Here is a 20,558-nt window from a genome sequence, read left to right as displayed (position 1 = left end):
GAAAATGTTTAGAATCCCACCGTGTTGCCTGTATTTTTGAATATTCCCTTGGCTGTGATCACAGGAAGTACTTTCTATCACATTCAGTATTATATTTTCTTCATTTTTATTAGTGACAGATGTATGAATTACAAAATACTTAGAAAGCTAGAGTAGACAGTTCATACAGTGCTACTTTTAAAATTTTATGGTTGATACACTTTGATAGTATGTTAAGCGTTTGGGTGAGGTAACTGGAAAATGAAATGTTTTAAGTTTTGATAAATTTAGCTGAATTCGTGATTCAACCATCAATTTACATTTGTAACTTCATATAATTTGGCATATTAGATATAGACTTTTTTTCATAGGAAGGAAAGCTCTAATTTCATTTTGGACATAGGCAAAGCAGTTTGGCTTTTCATCTGATAGCTTACACTGCCCATAACTGTCACTCATTTGACTTTTCTGTGTCTGATGTAAAAGACCCAGGGAGTGTGCAGTGTCATTTGCTGTTTGTCGCATCGACAGTGGAGCGTTGTGTCCGTGGTGCCACCAGGAATGGGTGAACCTGTGTTAGAGCCCTTCCTGAAAAACTGAGGAACAGGCTTCCTATTGTGTCCAGAGCACCTAATGTGATCAAAGAATTGAAGCTGAGTCAGAGCGGTGTTGTCGGCTGATCCCACCCTGTGATGGCAGGTCTGGCTTCTCACCGCCGTGCAGGCAGGGCTCAGAAACATGTGGGAAGCACGTTCCCGGCTTCTGTGATCAGGCAAATTTATTAACAACAATGAGGTCACAGCAATTTTCAATAAATCATGACTCGCTGATTTATTTCAAAAGATCCATATAGCAGTAAACAATACCATTTACATTTAATTAGTTTTATTGAATGAAAGGCAATTTTATTTGTAATGAACCACATGTTATGATTAAGGATGTATTTTAATGACCTTTAAGTAATGCGAACAAATGTTGCCCTTGACCTAATAGCAGAGGCTTTCCTACATTATTGAAAACTTCAGAATGATTTTTAAATTATCATGAAAAGCTTCGAATGACATTCTCATTATTGTGCCATTATTCAGTCATTTGATGTCTAATATACTAGATGAAATGCACTCCTCTCAGTGTTCTTGTGCATTCAGAAATATGGGGGCTGTTGCTAGGCAGTTCTTTATTTCCATGTATCTAAAGATATTCTCTTATATGAAAATGTCACTTTTTAAAAATTACCGTGACAGCGTAGTGCTTAAATTTTTAAATGATAGACATGCTCAGTTACTCAGTCGTGTCCAACTCTTTGCAACCCCACAGACTGAAACCCTCCAGGCTCTTCTGTCCATGAAATTTTCCAGGCAAGAATAATGGAATGGGTTGCCATTTCCTACTCCAGGAGACCTTTCCATCCCAAGGATCGAACCCACATCTCCTGTGTCTCCTGCATTGACAGCCAGATTCTTTATCACTGAGCCACCTGGGAAGCCCCTTGAATGATGAGTGATCCTCAAACTTCCTCAGACTTGCTGGGAAAGATTGAGGGCAGGAGGAGAAGGGAACAACAGAGGATGAGATGGTTGGATGGCATCACCAACTCAGTGGACTTGAATTTGAGCAGACTCCAGGAGATAGTGAACAACAGGGAAGCCTGGTGTGCTGTAGTTCATGGGGTCACAAGAATCAGACATGACTTAGCGACTGAACAGCAACAACAAAAAGACTGAAGTATGCATTTAACTAAAAATGATTGTGGAAAGTTAAAGTTGTATCATTTCCACATTAAATTAAGAACCTTGTAATTATACAGATCCATTTATCACACTCATTTTTGATGCTAAAGCACACTGCACAGTTTTTGTGTGCACATAACTTCTGTATGTATTTGTAGATGTTCTATATGTAGTGTGTCTACATATACCATAAACTATTCTGATATTTTATCTGTATTTTAAAGAAATAAAGTTAAAAGCCAAGATTTTTATTTTTCTTCTGTATTAATCATTTTTGTTCCTCACCATTCATTCCTAAAGACCTGAGTTTCTACTGAATATTGTTTCCTGTCAACCTAGAGAACTTCTGTTAGCATTTCTTGTAGTTTATGTCTGCTAGCAGTGAATTCATATTTTCTTTTATCTCAAAATATTGTAGTTTCACCTGTTTCGTGAAGGAGATTTTTGCTGAATATTGAATTCAGAGTTGACCAGTTCCCCCGCCCGCCACAGTACTCTAAGTATTTTGTTCCATTATGTTCTGCTTTCATTATTTGTGATGAAAAATCAGTCATTATTTTGATAGGTTTTTTCCCTGTATAGACTGTGTCATTTTTCTCTAGGTATTTTTGAGATTTTTCTTTATATTTGGTTTCTTCTTTAGCTGTGACTTTGTGCCAGGTTTTACTCCCCTGGTTGGGGGTTTGCTGAGCCTCCTCAGTCTGCACACATGTGGCTGTCAGCCAGTCTGGCATGGTTTTGGCCTCTTGATTCTCAGAAAGCTTTTCCTGCTCTTTCTGCTGTGCACTCTTCCAGGCCCTCACCTGCTGTGCTCAGGGACGCTGCATCCGCACTCGCTGTCGCAGTCTCACCCCTGTGCGTTCTTCAGAGTCGCCATCTCTTGACCTGTCTTCAGGTTCACCGACTCTGTTCTCCGTTAAGCCTATCTAATGAGTGAATTTATTTCAACTGTGTTTTTTTTCAATTCTAGAATTTCCAGTTGGTCCTTTTTTGTAACATGTTTTCTTTTTCTCCTGTGGTTTCCTATTTGTTTATTCTTTAAGAGAATGTTTTCCTTTAAAGATTTGAAATGTCCTAATAACTGCTATCGGAGAAGGCAATGGCAACCCACGCCAGTACTCTTGCCTGGAAAATCCCATGGACGGAGGGGCCTGGTAGGCTGCAGTCCATGGGGTCGCTAGGAGTCAGACACGACTGAGCGACTTCACTTTCACTTTTCACTTTCATGCATTGGAGAAGGAAATGGCAACCCACTCCAGTGTTCTTGCCTGGAGAATCCCAGGGACAGAGAGCCTGGTGGGCTGCCATCTATGGGGTCGCACAGAGTCGGATACGACTGAAGCGACTTAGCAGCAGCAGCAGCAGTTAACTGCTATGAAATTCTCATCTGGTCTCATTCTGATGTCTGGTCATGTCAGAATTAGTCTTCATTGATTAGATTCTCCTTGAATATGGATCTTGTATTCTCATTTCTTCCTGTGTCTGGACATTAGGATTGTATCTTCAACATACTGATACCTTGTAGAGACTCTGGATTCTATAATGTTCTGAAGAGTATTGAGTTTCTTGTTTGGTTTGGTTTGAACTGGTGTTGACTGGACTGAAATCGGACCCTCACCTCGTCTTCCCTGCAGTGGAGAGCCATGGGGGTCTTTTGCTCCTTTCTTCTGGCTGAGCTGGAACCTGCCTGCACGAGGGGCTCGGGACTCAGGCCGAGAGCGTGAGGCTCGCGGCGCCCAGCCTCCTGGACCTGCCCTCTGGGGCTTCACCTCCTCTGTGGAGCTTCAGCATCTATGATCTGACCTTTGTTCTTCACGCCTGGAAATCTGTGGTTTTCTGAGTGTTAGCAGCCATGAGGCAAAACAAAATAGAAAATAAAAGCAAAACTTACAAAAATGGCAGACTGTGTTGAGGGATCCTCCGGATCCCGCCAGTTTTGATGCTTTTCTCAGAGGACCCCCAGGGCTCAGCATGTGCGCCTCATTGCCTTGGTCGCTACCATGAAAGGGCCCAGAGTAGTGAGCACAGAGAACAGGCATGGGGTGGCTTCGCAGGAAGACAAGTCGTGTTCAGGAACTGGTCAGGAGGCACTCTGAATCTTCAGACTTTTCAGATAGCGTTCCATAGCTCCAGCCCTTCCATCCTGCCCATTTATCTCAGGCACGGTCCAGGACAGGTCATCCCCTTTGGGGACAGTGGCTTCAGTGATTAGACTGCTGCAGGAGGTGTGTGTACAGGAGGAGTCTTGGGAAGTGGGTCAGGCTCACAGTCAAGCTCATGGTCCGTGGGGTTAGCGCCAGGTACTCCCGACTGCTTCTGACACAGCCTGCTGTGAGGTATAGCAGTCGTCCTTTAAAGGCAAGAGATCCCCACAGCTCTTGAGCTTCAAAGTGGTTTCTTTGGGTTCTCTTGCATCACAATTCATAGTACTGGCACACAACATATAAGAAAATCACCTTTTTTGGTAAATGATATATGAAAAATATTAGTTGGTAATTGAGAACTTTCCAAGTAATTCTGTTTAATTATCATGTAATTAATTCAGATATTCTGTATTCCAGGACCTTTTTTCTATCAATGCTTATGTTTATGCTCAGAAGCCACAACTGGATATTCATAGTTTTGAAGGCACATTTACGAGGGTAAGTTAAATCTTTGTTAAATGCAAGTATATTCATTGTGTACGTTAAAAACATTACAGCAAACCTTTATTTTGAAAGTGTAATTAAATCAAGAATCAATTCAAACAAGCTCTGAACTAAAAAGTGAAGACCTGGAGAATGTTTCAGCTTCTTAAATTTTCCTATGTCAAATATTTCTTTGAGATACATTAAGTACAGTTTTTCTGTTTTTAGCATATTTACTCTTAATAAGATCCTTCTCCCTTAAAATATTATGAGTCAGTAAAATGAAGTAATTCAGCTATTCCAGTTTTTATTTTGGACAGGATGATATCCACATCATTTCTTAATTTTTACTGACTGGTTGGATGGATGTGTGTGTGTGTAAGTCCACATCCATTTTCTTATGTACATACATGTATTTCATTCTGCATTCTTTTCACTGGTGTTTTGGTGTAGCTTAAAGTCCCTTCTTCCCTCAATTATTGTTAGGATTTGGTAACTTTTGGATTTAGCACCTTATACTGATGCTACAAATGATTTATAATACTTAAGGGATTTTAATATTTACAATTGTAGTTTATTTTTACTTCCTGCAATTATTTTTAAAGATTTCTGGTAGTACAACCATCTTTGTCTCACTCTTGGTCACATACAAGGGTTGGTGAACAGTTGTCATCATTTGAGGAAGCATGAAATGGCAACTCACTCCAGTAATCTTGCCTAGAAAACCCCATGGACGGAGGAGACTGGTGTCCATGGGGTCGCAAAGAGTCAGACACAACTGAGCGACTTCACTTTCACTTTCTTTCTTACTAACGGCATATTGTGTGTCGGGTAATGAGCAGAGTGGGAGTGTAGACCTGAGGAGGAGGAGATGGGCACGACTCTATGACTTCATTTCCGCAAGTGCTGCCCTAAAAGTAGCTGCAGTTTATTCATGGCCTCACAGCCTCTCCAGAGTGCCCAGGCCAATGTTAAGAGCAGACAGCATCACCTGTTGCTAATATACGCAGCATAAATGTGGGAGAGTTCTGAAGACTGCATTTTCCTGTGAGTGGGGAAGAGGTCCAGATGCACCGATAGTGTCAGAGTCCAGACCCTGATTGCATCTTTTTGTTAACTTGTGTGAATTACTGCAGGCTCTTATCAATACAGTTCATTGCCTTCATTTGATGTTCCTAGCAAAGTTTTTTTACTCATTATTATTATTTCACTCATTATTCACTCATAATTATTTCAAACATGAGTTTTAGATCATTTCAGATGGAAAAATCTTTGCTTTTGTGTGCATTTTTCAAAAAGGAAAGAAAAAAACCATGTTAAGTGTAACTTGTTTTGTAACTGGAGCTTAGTTTACCAAAATAACAACTGAACATTTTAAAAAGTGGTATCTGCTTATATTCCTTTTTTATAGTGTAATGGGTCAATACAAAGGAGAAAATATGTTTCTTTTGACTCAGCTTGTGTAATTTAATAAGAATCAGAGATTGATTAAGGTGTCCTGTGGCAATAGACATTGTATATGTCACTGCCCATGCAGAGTTTAAGGCACACATGCATGCTGTGATTACTATCCATTCCCTTGAAACAATGTCAGGGTTACATAAATTATGTGCTATATGGCATTTTGTGTTATATAAGTGATTCATGTTATTATTATTGATATCACTAATTTTGCTTATTGTTAAAGACATAGCTATTCTCTCTGTACTTTGGAGTTTAAAACTGTAGCCAGTTTTGAAATATTAACAGCATCTGTGGTCCTTTAACATCACATTCCCACTTAATCTTTTTATGCTGCATTTTCTACTGTAATTTCCTTTGTAAACCATAGCACACTTACCATTGTTCATGTCTTTTTCTATCAAAATACTCTCCTTTTAAAAAGCATATCCCTATTGTTTGTTAAATAGGGTGCACTATTGAGAAAACAGCTTGAAATTGTAACATTTTGCACTCTCCCCCTCAAGGCAAATTTTATCTTTTCAAACTATATAACATTAAGAGGAAGGAAACCCAGAGAGAAAGTTATTTAGAGATAATTTCTTTCCCATCATCCCAGTCTGTCTTCTGTACTATATGAGATTGGTAAAGAACTATCGTTTACAGTAATTTTCTCGATATTAGAAAAATGTTTAATGTTTAAAGTCCATCATTGTTGTTACAGAATTGAAAGCAAACTTCGTAGGCACTGTGTATTCTTCAGCACATAATGGTGTTAGAAACTGACAAAAGCACTCACGTGATTAAAGAGTTCTAGAAAAGTAATGGGAGAACCAACTTAAATTTTAAAGCTAAATTGTATAGAATTGCAGTTCAGAAAGCTTTATAACAGTGTTACATTTTCTTATGCCCCTGTCTGTCTTGGAGTTTCACACGGTGGGAATACTATACTCAAAGATACGCATGCAGTAATGGTTTTTAACTTTCCATATCAGGGGCACCATAGGGAGAGTTTGAAGCTAATGCAGTTGTACCCCTTTTGTACTTTTGTGGTGACTTGATGGCCAGCTGTGGGCAGGTGGTCTTAATAAGTTACTAAAAGAAATGGGTGGCTTAGAGTAACAGCATGCTGCTGCCACATTATTAGTTCCATCACAAGGATTAGAAACCAGAGGAGGAGGTTCATGTTTATCTCATCTTAGATTATTCTCTTACTGGACAGATGTGACTGCCTGTTCTATGCTAGAAGTTCACAACATCAAAATCAGTGCCATAGTTACGTTGCTCACAGTCTGAAGGGAAACTAAATATGGAAATTGCTAGATGCAGTAAAAATAATACAGAATTCACACTGGAGAGTAATTTTATATATTTGTCTTATGCCTTAAATGGTAACTGTGTGAATCAGCAATCGGCAGGGTATGTCCTAGTCCACACGTACTTGGCTGGGCCATGGTAAAGCACCTGCACTAGCCTACAGGTAAAGGGTGCACCATGTAGACTGTGTAGGAGGAGGCAGGACGGTATCGCTCTTTTTCTGGCGCTCCATCAGTGTTTATCAGTGTTAAGATTCTAAGACCATCTCTGTGAATGAATCAGAAGTTGATCATTTCAGTTCAGTCAAAAATTTAAGTACGAAATAGTTACTATGGGAAGGCCACCTCCTCTCTTTCAAGAGTTGATACTAGAAGTTTTTTTGTAAGCTCTAGGATTTTCTGCATATACGATCATAACATCAACAAACAGATACTTTTACATCTTCCTTTCTAAATTGTACCTTCTATTTCTTGTACAGTTGCTCTGGCTGAAACTTTGGGTATTATATCAGTTAGTTGTGGTGAAAGCGGGCATTCTGATCTCAGAGGAAAGGTTTTAGTATTTCACTGTTTAATATGATACACATAGTGGGGTTTTCATAATGGCTTTTAATATAAGGAGGTTAGTTTGTTCAGTCGCTCAGTCGTGTCCGACTCTTTGCGACCCCATGAATCACAGAACACCAGGCCTCCCTGTCCATCACCAACTCCCGGAGTTCACTCAAACTCATGTCCATCGAGTCGGTGATGCCATCCAGCCATCTCATCCTCTGTTGTCCCCTTTTCCTCCTGCTCCCCATCCCTCCCAGCATCAGAATCTTTCCAATGAGTCAACTCTTCTCATGAGGTGGCCAAAGTACTGGAGTTTCAGCTTTAGCATCATTCCTTCTAAAGAAATCCCAGGGTTGATCTCCTTTAGAATGGACTGGTTGGATCTCCTTGCAGTCCAAAGGACTTCTTTTCCTAGTTTGTTGAATGTTTTCTGTCAAGAAAGGGCGTTGAATTTTGGCAAATGCATTTTCTGCATCAGTTGAGGTGATCATGTTGGGTATTTTTTCCTTCATTCTGTTATTGTGATATATTTTCTTGATTGATTTGCATGTTGAACCATCCTTGTATTTCAGGAATAAATCTCACTTGATCATGAAGTATAATCCTTTAATATGCTGCTTAATTTGGTTTTCTGATGTTTTGTGTAGGAGTTTTGTATCATTGTTCATAGAAGATATTGATGTGTAGTTTACTTTTCTAGGTATTCTCTTTGTCTGGTTTTGATATCAGGGTTGTCCTTCCTTCAATTCTATCAATTGCTTCATAACTGTCTTTCATTAGGAACATGCATGCGTGCTAAGTCACTTCATTCATGTCCGACTCTCTGCTACCCCATGGACTGTAACCAGGCAGGTTCCTATGTCCATGGGATTCTCCAGGCAAGAATACTGGAGTGGGTTGCCGTGCCCTCTCCAGGGGATCTTCCCGACCCAGGGAATGGACCTGCATTCAAATTAGTTACATCCGATGTCTCTTATGTCTCCTGCATTGGCGGGCAGGTTCTTTACCACTGCGCCACCTGGAAAGCCCCATTGGGAACATAATTGTTTTTAATTGTCATATCTTTCTGCCTTATTTAACATTTAATTAATACATAATGTCTCTTGTGATCCTTCTGTCTGCTCAAACTGCCTTGAATCCCTTTAGTGAATTTTTCATTTTGATCACCATACTTTTCAGCTCTTGAATTTCTTTTGGTTTCTGTTTGGATTTTCTGTCTTTTCATTCACATTTCTGCTTTGTTCATACTTCGTTTTCTTGACATTCTCCACATCTTTGTCTTTAAACATCTTTAATAGTTTTCTTTTAAAGTCTTTGTCTAGTATATCTGCCATCAGGTCTTTTTCAGGGATAGTTCCTGTTGATTTATATTTTTCCTTTGAATGGAGCATGCTTTTCTGTTTCTATTATGCCTTGTTACTTTTTGCTGTTCAGCAAGCATTTGAATATAATAATGTGGTAACCCTGGAAGTTAAAATCAGGGTTTGCTGGGGTTCTGTGTTTGCTTTTGTTTGTTGTTGTTTGATTGTCAGCTCAGCCTGAGGCGTAAACTTGATATCTTCTTGTGTCTTTTCTGAGCCTTTTCTTGGGCATGTGCCATTGTTTTATGTTTTTTTTCCCGTATATGCAGTTGTTTTTGAATGTCCTGGTCTTTAATATCTGGCTCCCAAAAGGGGAAAAAGAGAAAAATGGTAGGGGTTAAAAGAGCACTGGTCCTTGAAATGCCCTGGAAATCACTTCTCTGGGTGGGGGAGTGGTAGCAGCAGCGGCCACCTGCCTCATTGGCTGCATCTCTGTCACCCAACATGGCATCAGAGTACAGGTTCCTGATCCTGGAGCACAGGGTCCTTTTGTCCACTCTGGCTCCCACAGGCGGCTCCAGAAACGTGTGTGGCCTCTGGAACTTGCCACCCTTCACCAGCTCCAGATTCCAAATTAGTTACATCAGATGGATTCTGTCCCTGAGGTTGTTGTCCAGGTGGGGAGTCATTCCTGGTGCTTCCTGCTCCATTGTCATCTTAGAAGCGTGTGTAAATTCCTGTCTTTTTGCCTATTTTTTCACTGCTTTTTCTCTGCTTGTTAGTTGAATGTAGCTGGTGGACTTGTTTTAACACTGTGGATATCTGAAGTATGAGTAATAAAAAGTTGCTAATTTGCATTTTTCTTTCTTTTCTCTCCCTGAATAGGAAGACAGTGATCCACCTGTTCATGAAAGTCTCAGCATAGAAAATACATTGTGGGCAAGCACTGTGGTTGCATCAGGTGAGAAAGGAGTTGTGGTTTTAGTGTGAGTTCGCACGTGCAGGAGGTGCTTTATGTGTTTAGGTGACTCCAGACAAGCATGTGTCAGAGTGCTTTCATCACAGGGGGACCTCGTGGGTCCGGCCTGACAGTCTGCCTCTCAGATGAGCCCAGGCTGAGGCCCCTGTGCGGTCCTCACACTTTGAGGAGAAACTGAGCCACACGGAGGCTGCTCCTTTGTGGGGAGACAGTTCTGACTTGTCACTGTGCCTTCAAGAAGGTGGTGCAGCAGAACCAGTCTGGGGCTAGGGGGCAGCTGGTGAGTTTAGAGGGATCTTACACTGCTCATCTAACAGAGCACGAGGGGTCGATGTGGTGGGTTGTCTGTGGGGGGACGTGTTAGATGAGACAGGGGCCTGACAAGGTGGATTGGGTCAGCCCTTTAAGGGCCAGGGTCCAGGTTCTTTCACGTGAAATCGGAGTATGTTGGTATATTTTTAGGGCTTCCCCGGTGGCGCTAGCAGTGAAAATCCACCTGCCAGTGCAGGAGATATAAGAGATGTGAGTTCAGTCCCTAGGTCAGGGAAGATCCCCTGGAGGAGCAAATGGCAACGCACTCCGATATTTTTGCTAGTTGTCAGACAGGAAGGCATTTACATATGCATTTCATCAAGTGGATTTCTCTGAGAGGTGTGACACTCTAAGTGCTTCCCCCTTTCAGAAGGTGGTTGACCCTGTGGGTGGTAGCAGGAGGCGGCAGCCGGGAGTGTCAGGGTGCTAGCAGGGAGAATGCAGGACCGTCTGTCCTGGTGTCCGTCACTAGTGCAGCCCCCTGCCCCGGGGCTTTGTGTGGGGTCTCTGCTCCAGACCAGTGTGTCTGCCAGAGTCCTTACGGATCCTGTCTTCAGGAGCTCATGTCAAGAAAGACAGTAAGGAAATGAGACAAAGGCAGTTCCCTGGCAGTCCAGTGGTTAGGTGGAGAAGGAAATGGCACCCCACTCCAGTACTCTTGCCTGGAAAGTCCCATGGATGGAGGAGCCTGGTAGGCTGCAGTCCATGGGGTCCCTAAGGGTTGGACACAACTGAGCGACTTCACTTTCACTTTTCACTTTCATGCATTGGAGAAGGAAATGGCAACCCACTCCAGTGTTCTTGCCTGGAGAATCCCAGGGACGCGGGAGCCTGGTGGGCTGCCATCTATGGGGTCGCACAGAGTCGGACACAACTGAAGCGACTTAGCAGCAGCAGCAGTAGCCACTGGTTAGGACTCAGTGCTTTCACTTCTGGGCCCCAGGTTCAATCCCTGGTTGGGGAACTAAGATCTTGCAGTCTACACGGTGCAGCCAAAACAAAAGGAAAAGAAAGAAAATGAGACAAATCACCTGAGCTTTGCTGAGTGTCTCAGAAGAGTGCAGGGTGCCCTGAAAACAAAGAAGTGAATAGCTCACCTCTCAGGGTCTGGAAGCCTTCTCTGTGAAAGGTACACGTGAACTAGATTTAAAAACAGATGGATGCGCCCAAAGGAGAGGATGCAGTGAGAGGCTGGAGCCTGACTGCTCAACACTGACCACCAGGTGGAGGCCTCATGCCAAGGGCACCGCAGGCTGAAGACAGTGGTCCAGGCCCGTGTGCCCAGCACGCGGAGCAGGGCATTCTGTGTGTGTCTGAACACATGTGTGTGCACACAGGTGACAGGCTGCTCCTGCAGGAGAACACCTGTCCCTTTAGAGAAGAGGGGAGGAAGTGTGATAGCAGACAACTCTTCAGGTATTGATTTTTTTGTCATGATGAATTTTTAGTGAAAAGAGAGAGGAAGTAAGGATTGCACATGGTGAGAGACCTCAGAGATGCCTCCTGAGTCCCAGGTGCAGGGCTGTGCTCAGATGCCACCGCTATCAGCAGGGTCACGTCCCCAGGCTGTGTGCAGCTGGGCCAGGCTTGGAGTCCAGGCCTTCACCTTCAGCACTTAGCATGTCACAGCCTATGGGAAACACCACAGCATCCACAATTAGGTACCTGGTCACAGACTTTACGTTTCCTGCATCTAGCTGTTGTGTGCTATTTTTTTTTTCATTATGTTGATATGTATTCTTATAAAGGATCAAGATTGGGTTTACTCATAAAGATATTTGAAGATTCTCTTTGTCTATAAGTCCATTTCATCTTTGTTCCTGCACGTTAGACTGTTCCGACTGGTCCGCAGTCCTAGTGACTTGTGTCCTTCTCAAAGAACTGGGCTTGTGGGCCCCAGATAATTCCCTGTGCACACAGTTTCTCTCCTGACCTCACTCCCAGCCTGACCTTGGCAGGGGCTATAGCTCCCAGTTGTGAACCGTAGGTATGTGTGTGTGCATACTACTGCAATTACTGCATAGGTAGCCCTTTCTTATTAAGGTACAGAATACAGTTGCTGGAGTGTTTTTTCTTCTGAGAGACTGTTTAGGTTGTTTAAAACCATCCATCCCAAAAGTTTAAATAAAGCACATTTAATTTTAATTTCTATTTAGGCATTTTTTAAATGCAAACTTTTTTCATGAATTTGAAATCTTTTAACACATGCTTAACTATTTAAAAGCCTTATTAATGTGAATAATTTTTATTTTATATTACTTAACTCCTATATACTGAAGTATGCTTAAAATACTTTGGACTTCCAGAAATATTATAGGAACTCTTGTCTTCTTTCACTTGATTACAAATTGAGAAGGAAAGACCAGAATTTTTAAAAATCTTATTCTTCAAAGGTTATGTGTCACTACTATACATAAAATGGATAACTAGTAAGGACCTACTGCATAGCACAGGGAATGCTACTCAATACTCTGTAATGGCTTGTACAGGAAAAGAATCTAAAAAAGAGTAGATAAGTTTTATCTTATTATTTATCATTTTATTTATCAATATATGTATAACAGATTCACTTTACTGTTCATTTGAAACTAACCCTAACATTGTAAATCATCTATACCCCAATAAAAATTAAAAAAGAAAAAAGTATCAATTGAATTCAAGTTGCTTCCTGGTGGAGTAAACTCAGGTCTTCCTTCCTTGTAGGAACTGAACGTCTGGGAGCAAGGACTAAAGTTGACAGACAGACACAAGGACTGAGGGCACCAGAGAGGGACACATGGACTCCCAGGGGGCTGTGTTCCTTCCCCTTGTTGGTTCAGAGAGCCAGGAACCCACCATGTTTCAGTGACAGGTGGATGTCAGCATGCGATCATAAGTGGCTGAGCCTGGAAACAAGAAAGAGTCCTCAAGAGCAGGACCGCTGGACTTGTGTGCCAGACGGGGTCCAGGCTGAGCCCCAGAGCAGGACTGCTGGGCGTGTGTGCCCAGACGGGGTCCAGGCTGAGCCCCAGAGCAGGACTGCTGGGCATGTGTGCCCAGACGGGGTCCAGGCTGATCGTGATAAATACAGTAGTGAGAGTAAATATTTGAAAACTTATGTAAGAATTTAACGAAGTAATTTAATGTTAAGAAAATTGGGACATATATTGTCTCAAAGATTTTTATTTGTTTCTCAATAATTTATTGATATAGTATTTTACAAAACTAGTCCTCATGACCACTTAGAAATTTAAAAATAGAACCTGTACCATGTAGTTTGCAACACTCTTGCTCTGGAGAAAGTTTAGTATCAGATGTCAGACAGCAGGGGAACCCCTTCCCCTCGGGTGTCCCTAGAGACTGGACCGGAGGGCACAGACAGAAAAGCAGGATGGAGTTCGAGAGGTAGTAACTAGGGGCAGAGAACAGGTACCAGCCTGCAGCTCGTGATTCAGACTTGGGTCTTGAGGGGCGTTGTTGCTCCCCCTCACCTCCTGTGGTCTTGCTCCTCCTCTGATGTGCCCGTTGGTGGAGCCCTGACTCCGTGCAGGTCTCACTGGTCACTCTGTGTGTCTGCCATTGGCAGAGTGGGAGCCCACAGTCACACGGGGCTCAAGACCACAGTAAATGCAAGCCTCCTGGCTTCACCAGAGGCTTTCAATTAAAAAGGGAACAAAGGCATGCTTCTAAGAAGAAGCAGACGTGACCTCGGAGGATGTCACGCTGAGCGGGTACCTAGCATCTTCTGCTTTTCCGGGGTTCTGTGCAGGGATGGAATCAAGATTGCCAGGAGAAATATCGATAACCTCAGATATGCAGATGACACCACCCTTATGGCAGAAAGTGAGGAGGAACTAAAAAGCCTCTTGATGAAAGTGAAAGTGGAGAGTGAAAAAATTGGCTTAAAGCTCAACATTCAGAAAACGAAGATCATGGCATCTGGTGCCATCACTTCATGGGAAATAGATGGGGAAACAGTGGAAACAGTGTCAGACTTTATTTTTCTGGGCTCCAAAATCACTACAGATGGTGACTGCAGCCATGAAATTAACTTACTCCTTGGAAGGAAAATTATGACCAACCTAGATAGCATATTCAAAAGCAGAGACATTACTTTGTCAACAAAGGTCCGTCTAATCAAGGCTATGGTTTTTCCTGTGGTCATATATGGATGTTAGAGTTGGACTGTGAAGAAAGCTGAGTGCCGAAGAATTGATGCTTTTGAACTGTGGTGTTGGAGAAGACTCTTGAGAGTCCCTTGGACTGCAAGGAGATCCAACCAGTCCATTCTGAAGGAGATCAGCCCTGGGATTTCTTTGGAAGGAATGATGCTAAAGCTGAAACTCCAGTACTTTGGCCACCTCACGCAAAGAGTTGACTCATTGGAAAAGACTCTGATGCTGGGAGGGATTGGGGGCAGGAGGAGAAGGAGATGACAGAGGATGAGATGGCTGGATGGCATCACTGACTCGATGGACGTGAGTCTGAGTGAACTCTGGGAGTTGGTGATGGACAGGGAGGCCTGGCGTGCTGCGATTCATGGGGTCGCAAAGAGTAGGACACGACTGACGACTGATCTGATCTCATCTGATCTGTGGAGGGATGAGTGACAGCAGCCGTCCTGCTCCCGTGGACCCAAGATCGCCATGGCCACATCTGCCCCACAGGTCCTGCCTCAGCGCCCCATATTCCACACTCCACAGTAAAGAGACAGTGGAGGCTCATATAATTACATGGTTAGTTGTGCACTGGTTGACTTCAGTCAGTAGTACAGGCATTATCTTTCTCACCTCAATTATATTTCTCACCTTCAAATTTTGTGAAAGTTACGAATATAAATTACTCATAGCAGCAGTTCACAAAACAGACTTCCATGTTTTTATTTTTAGGTATTTTCACTTTTTTATTTGGCTGCCTCAGGCCTTAATTTCGGCCCACAGGATTTTGCTTGCATTTTGGGGAAGATCCCCTGGAGAAGGGAAAGGCTGCCCACTCCGGTATTCTGGCCTGGAGAATTCCATGGCCCGTAGGGTCAGAGTCGGACACGACTGAGTGACTTTCACTCATGCTCTGTGATTGCCCTGCAGCGTGTGAGATCTTAGTTCCCCAAGCAGGGACCAAACCTGTGTCCCCTGCACTGCAAGGCAGATTCTCAACCACCAGACCACCAGGGACATCCCCATGGCTTTTAAGTTGATATTTCAGAAATGAGTACCTCTGATCTGAGCGTTTGTAATCTATAGGTCATTCTTGGGGTATTTTATTATTCTTTTATCTTAAGTTTGATAGAGCACAAAGTTAACAATTTCTTTCTGACATGTATGATTAGAAAACCAAACTTTCAGGAGATGTGAGTAAAAGAGACACACAAATTCCAAAGCAAATACTGTCTTTATAGTATTTCTCTTACTGTTTTCATTGTCTGCATGCTGAAATGTCCACAGAAGTTTCTTGTACCTGGTTGTCCTGAATCTTTACAGTGGAAAGATGCTCTCAGATACCTGTTCAGCGGAAATGGCTCACCTGGTACCGTGTTGTTTGTGGTCACAAGTTTGATCAGTTTAATGTAGGCTCTCTCAATGTAACTCCAGTGTTCAAGTTACCATTTTAGTAGGCATTAGTGAACGAACAACTTCTGTTGTCACACTTTCTGTTGTTACCAAGAGAGTATTAGTGCATTTCATTGCGTGAGACATCAGTTGAGTTTTTCAAAGCCTGTTTTTAAAGTTAAGATTAGATTTTATGAGCTACCAAAATTAAATACGCTATTAGATAAATATGTATAGAATCAAATGGTACATTAATATTTTCAATCAAAATGATTAAATTGGAGGTGTTACCTCTGTGCTTACATTTAAGTTTCTCTGTAAGGGCCACTTTTGTGTTTTGCAGGTACTGTAATAGGTGTGGTCATCTATACTGGAAAAGAGACTAGAAGTGTCATGAACACATCAAATCCAAAAAACAAGGTAGGTTAGGTGGAGCACTGACTGCTTTAGTGAGCGGCCTCCGCTTTCCCTGGGAGAGGACAGGCTCCAGGCAGCTCGGTCGTGTTAGCTTCATGCATGTCACAGGAGCAGGGCTTCCTGTGTTGGTGATCTGGGACGTGGATTCTCTGTGTAACAGCAAGCTTGTCTGGAAGAATTTTCAGAACTATTTTTCTTTGCTTAATCAGAGTTTTATATGTCTCTTAAATTTTCATTGTTGTATATATAATTTGCCCATAATTTAACAGTTAATTATGGGTCTTTTAATTTCTCCTCAATCTATTTATTTTATAATTTGCACTCTATTTTTATGTTGATGGTTCACTTTTAAAATGAATCTGTATTAATGTTTTTATGGTATTTAACTTGATAGTGTATTGTTAAGGTAATTTTAAGTTATTTCCATTTCAGAAGAAGCATGTTGAAAACTAGATTTTAGTTTTAAAGACTGCTAGATTATATTTCTAAAATTATATTCCTAAAATTATATTCCTATTATAATCCTAAAATTGTTATTTATGTAGTCATTGTGTATCTAAGTTAAATCATAACAAAAAGTCTAAATTCTCAGTAGTTAGTAAGTAACATGTTTTGTATCAAGTCATAATATATGCTAATATCTGCTGAATGAGAAGCTCTTTCTTACTGCATTTTACTCATTTTTCTTTGAAATATAATTTGTGTGTATCTGAGTAGAACAAAAAGTCCTCTCATGGAGCCGTGCCTGCTATGTGAGTAATTAACAGAAGAGCTTGTCTTCTGTAGGAAATTTTATAACCAAGCAATAGAAATGAAATCATTATTTGAGAAGATACCTTTTAGGACAGGATGTGTCTCATTTTTTCAGCTAAATAGTATTTTAAAAAATAGTTAACCCTTCAGAGGCTAGCAAAGCATCCCTGTTTCTCTGAATGGTAGGGCCATTTGCAGGGCCGCTTTCTGGTGATGACCGAGAGCAGTAGTCACCAGTGAGGTTGATGGCGCTCATGTCTCTGTGTCTGTTAGGGCTCCAGGTGTCTGCCCGGTGCATGTTTAGAGAAGTCAAAGAAAAAGGTTGTGCTACTGTTGTTTTAGTAGAAATTCTGATTTTGATAATGGGGAGAAATAAATCTCATTGATTTATATAAACCAAGTTTTATAAACTTTGCCTTAATTTGAGCAAATCAGATATATGTCAATAATTCTGCAATAGAGTTAAATTATTTAAAAATAAGTTATTATACTAATGACAAGAGTTGTCATCACATACATAGTTAATGTGTGTTTTCTAGCAAGTATGGTGTTTTTCTTTTCTTCAGTAGGCGAAACTAGGGTGTCTAATAATGCATGTATGATTTCTAGGGTTTTTTCCTCAATCATTTTACTTTTACACTTATGATGCTATTTGAGGATAAATTTAGTTGTAAATATTAACTTTAAAGTCCTGAACCTCTTTAATCCAGCTTTTTAGTTCCCCCTTAGCCTCAGTGCAGCTCACCTCTGCCACTCTCACTGTCTGCCCACGGTCACTTCTTTTCTCAGGTCACCTTTGGTGTTGGCTCAGTGAGCTGTTCCTTGCGTGCCAGTGACCTTTCCTGGGTTTAGGATGCAGTTAAGAACTCTGACCCTGGAGGCCTGGGCTAGGCTCTGGATGTTGCCACTGACCAGCTGTTTGCTTCCAGGCACTCGGCAGATGTTGCCTCTCCTTATTAGCTTTCTACGAGGTGAAATGTTAAATCGAAATGAGTGCCCAAGCCCCACTGCCAGTCAGGACACACCCCCAACAGCTCCAGCCCTGTCAGGCCTCGTGTCTGCCTTCCCCCCTCCTCTGCTCCTCCTCTCCTCCTCCTCCTGGTTTTAGACAGCCTTCTCAGTGTCCTTGGGTTAGGAAAAGCGTCTAGATTCTGCAGGATTGCACTCGGACCCTTGCTCAGGCACTTGTCGGCCTCACACAGGGAGCGGACTTGTCCCTTCTGTGGCCGCGCCTTCCTGGGGCTTGGCCAGCGTTTGCTGCAGTCCTTCTGGTGGGAGGCCCTCGTGATGCTCCCAGCTGATCACAGGCTGTGCGTGTGGTGTCGGGAGCCTGCACAGTGGCCCCCAAGCAGACAGAGCCAGTGGGCCGCAGAGCGGGACCTGCCTTGTCCACATGGGGCTGCTTCTCCCGAAAGACACTCTGGGTGGTGGAGCACCAGCTTGACATGGAAACAGTCTTATAAATCAAGGAATCATCTTAGGAGAGAAATAAAATCTCCCAATGTGCATAGGTCATTAAATCTTTCTAAGTGTTAAATGCTAGATTTATAAGAATAAAAATCAGGAAAATGTTATAAGCATGCTACAGTGAGCAAAAGTAGCTGATGCTATTTATTTAGGGTGAGTTGATGTGTGTCGAATGAAAAGAATGTGTAGTGTTTGAGTCTTAAACAGAGAAGGGAAGAAATGTTCAGTATTTGTAAGACATTATTATCTGCAAACTGCATCTCAGTAGCTTCCTAAACCAGCTTATTTCTGGATTTCACAGAAACCTAGAGGAAACAAAAACTAACCTTTAAAATGCTTTGACTTTCATCGGACTTCTTCAGGGAAGCCACACTGTTCTTAACCATCCACTCTGAGAGCTGCCCTGTGAGTGAGTGTCTGTGGGGACATTGAGGGATGGAGTGTCAAGTGGAAGACGTTTCCTCTCTGCTGTGTACACGTCTGACGCGTGGGCAGGTGCTCTGCTCGGCGCGGCCCCTCATGGGCCTGTCCTGGAAACACACCTCGGTGACCTCGGGGATAAAAAGCTGGCATGGCAGGTTGCACACTGCATCCTGTCCGGCTGGTCAGCAGTGCAGCCGTGTTCCCTTGGCCCGAGCACGGGAGTGACCGGGGCCCTGCGGCCTGCCCCAGCCTTGGGAGAGGGAGAATTGGGGATGTTTAATGCCGTGCACTGCTGCCCACCCACAGTGTGGTTACGGCGAGCTTCCAGGCCTTTCACACAGAGCTGGAAAGAGAAGTGAGGAACCTCATAGAGCCTACAGGTGCCGGTCGTGAAGGGCTGAGGTGGAGGAGAGGGGAGAGGAAGGCGTTTCTGGAGCTGGGCAGGCCACGGCAGGTCGGTGCCATGGACGCCCTGGGGATGAGAAGCTGAAGGGCTGGCAGGCGAAGGAGTGGAGAGTGAACATCCTGCACAGACCCCTGTGGGTGCGGGGTGGCTGGGAGCGCTCGGCCGAGGGGGAGCGGGAAAGACAGGGCAGGCTTCTAGGCAGGGCCCAAAGCGCCGGAGGAGCTGTGGGGGTGAAAGCTAACCGGTGCCTCCGTGGGGAAAAGATTGTGTTGATTTTGTTTCTGGTGAGAAAATATCACAAGACTATTGATGCTTCCAATAAAAGAAGAGACAGTCTTAGTTTACACAGAGGAAAAATATGTTTTGGAAGAGTTTTGTAGGCATCTGATTAGTAATTTAAATATACAAACAGAATTTCTTAATGAGAAATTATATACTGTAGTATGGAGAACAGTTACCATCTAAAATATGGCCTGGCTTCTTTGATTTTGTAAAAATTATTTACACTCACAGACACAGAAAACAAAGTTATGGTTACAAAAGGGGAATGAGGGGGGTGAGGGATAAAAGAGGAGGTTGGGATTAACATACACACACCACTATATGTCACCAACAGGGACCTACCAGATAGCACAGGGAACTCCATTCAATATTGTATAAGAACCTTACTTTGTAAGAACCCGAAAAAGACTACATATATAGATCTATAACTGAATCACTGTGCTGAAGACCTAGCCTAACACAGCACGGTAAGTCAGCTGTACCTCAGTAAAAAATAATAAAAATCAAAACAAAGATTCACAGTCATCAACTAATCACCCAGTATTTCCCCGATCTCCCCCCCGCCCATTACTCCATATTTTGTTTGTTTCCTACCTCCATTATTGTGAATACAGAAGGCTCATGTAAATGTTAACTGCTCTGAGTTCCTAGGATGAAAACCACTGCAGTTAAAGCACTGTTAGTGGGAAGTTAGTGATGATAATTGATGTAGTGAAATTGATGCACAACGGGATAAGCGTACGAGACTAAAAGCATTGAGATTATTGCTCAACCATTCAGGTCCCTAAATTACTGAACCCCAGCTGCATCTTAGAGCTCTGGTGGAGCCAGTAGCGAGTATGTGGTCTTCTCAAGCTGATGGTCAAGAGCCCCAGAGCAGAAGTGGAGAATGGTCTGGTCCACAGTTTTAGGTTGTCAGGTGGGAGCACCTGAGGAATAGAGGGGTGACAGCTTCCCATATCAGAGACAGTAGCTGCCCACCGACCCCAGCAGGCAGCGAGGTCAGTGCCCTGCGGCCCTGTGGGTTATGGCCCTGTACATCATCA

At 42.7% G+C, this 20,558-nt stretch overlaps 1 protein-coding gene across 1 annotated transcript in view; it reads left to right on the top strand.

Annotated features, from left to right (window-relative positions):
- ATP9B (ATPase phospholipid transporting 9B (putative)) overlaps positions 1-20,558 on the top strand; it is a 151,404-nt gene that overhangs the window by 61,711 nt on the left and 69,135 nt on the right. The window contains exons 9-11 of the mRNA XM_027526313.1: positions 4,271-4,351; positions 9,831-9,906; positions 16,108-16,184. Of these exons, the coding sequence (XP_027382114.1) occupies positions 4,271-4,351; positions 9,831-9,906; positions 16,108-16,184 (234 nt within the window). The remainder of the gene's footprint in view (positions 1-4,270; positions 4,352-9,830; positions 9,907-16,107; positions 16,185-20,558) is intronic.

Source organism: Bos indicus x Bos taurus, chromosome 24 (genome assembly GCF_003369695.1).
Source record: "Bos indicus x Bos taurus breed Angus x Brahman F1 hybrid chromosome 24, Bos_hybrid_MaternalHap_v2.0, whole genome shotgun sequence".
In the NCBI taxonomy this organism is placed as follows: Eukaryota; Metazoa; Chordata; class Mammalia; order Artiodactyla; family Bovidae; genus Bos; species Bos indicus x Bos taurus.
The sequence above is the reverse complement of the archived record's forward strand: the minus strand, read 5'-3'. Positions and strand labels throughout refer to the sequence as shown.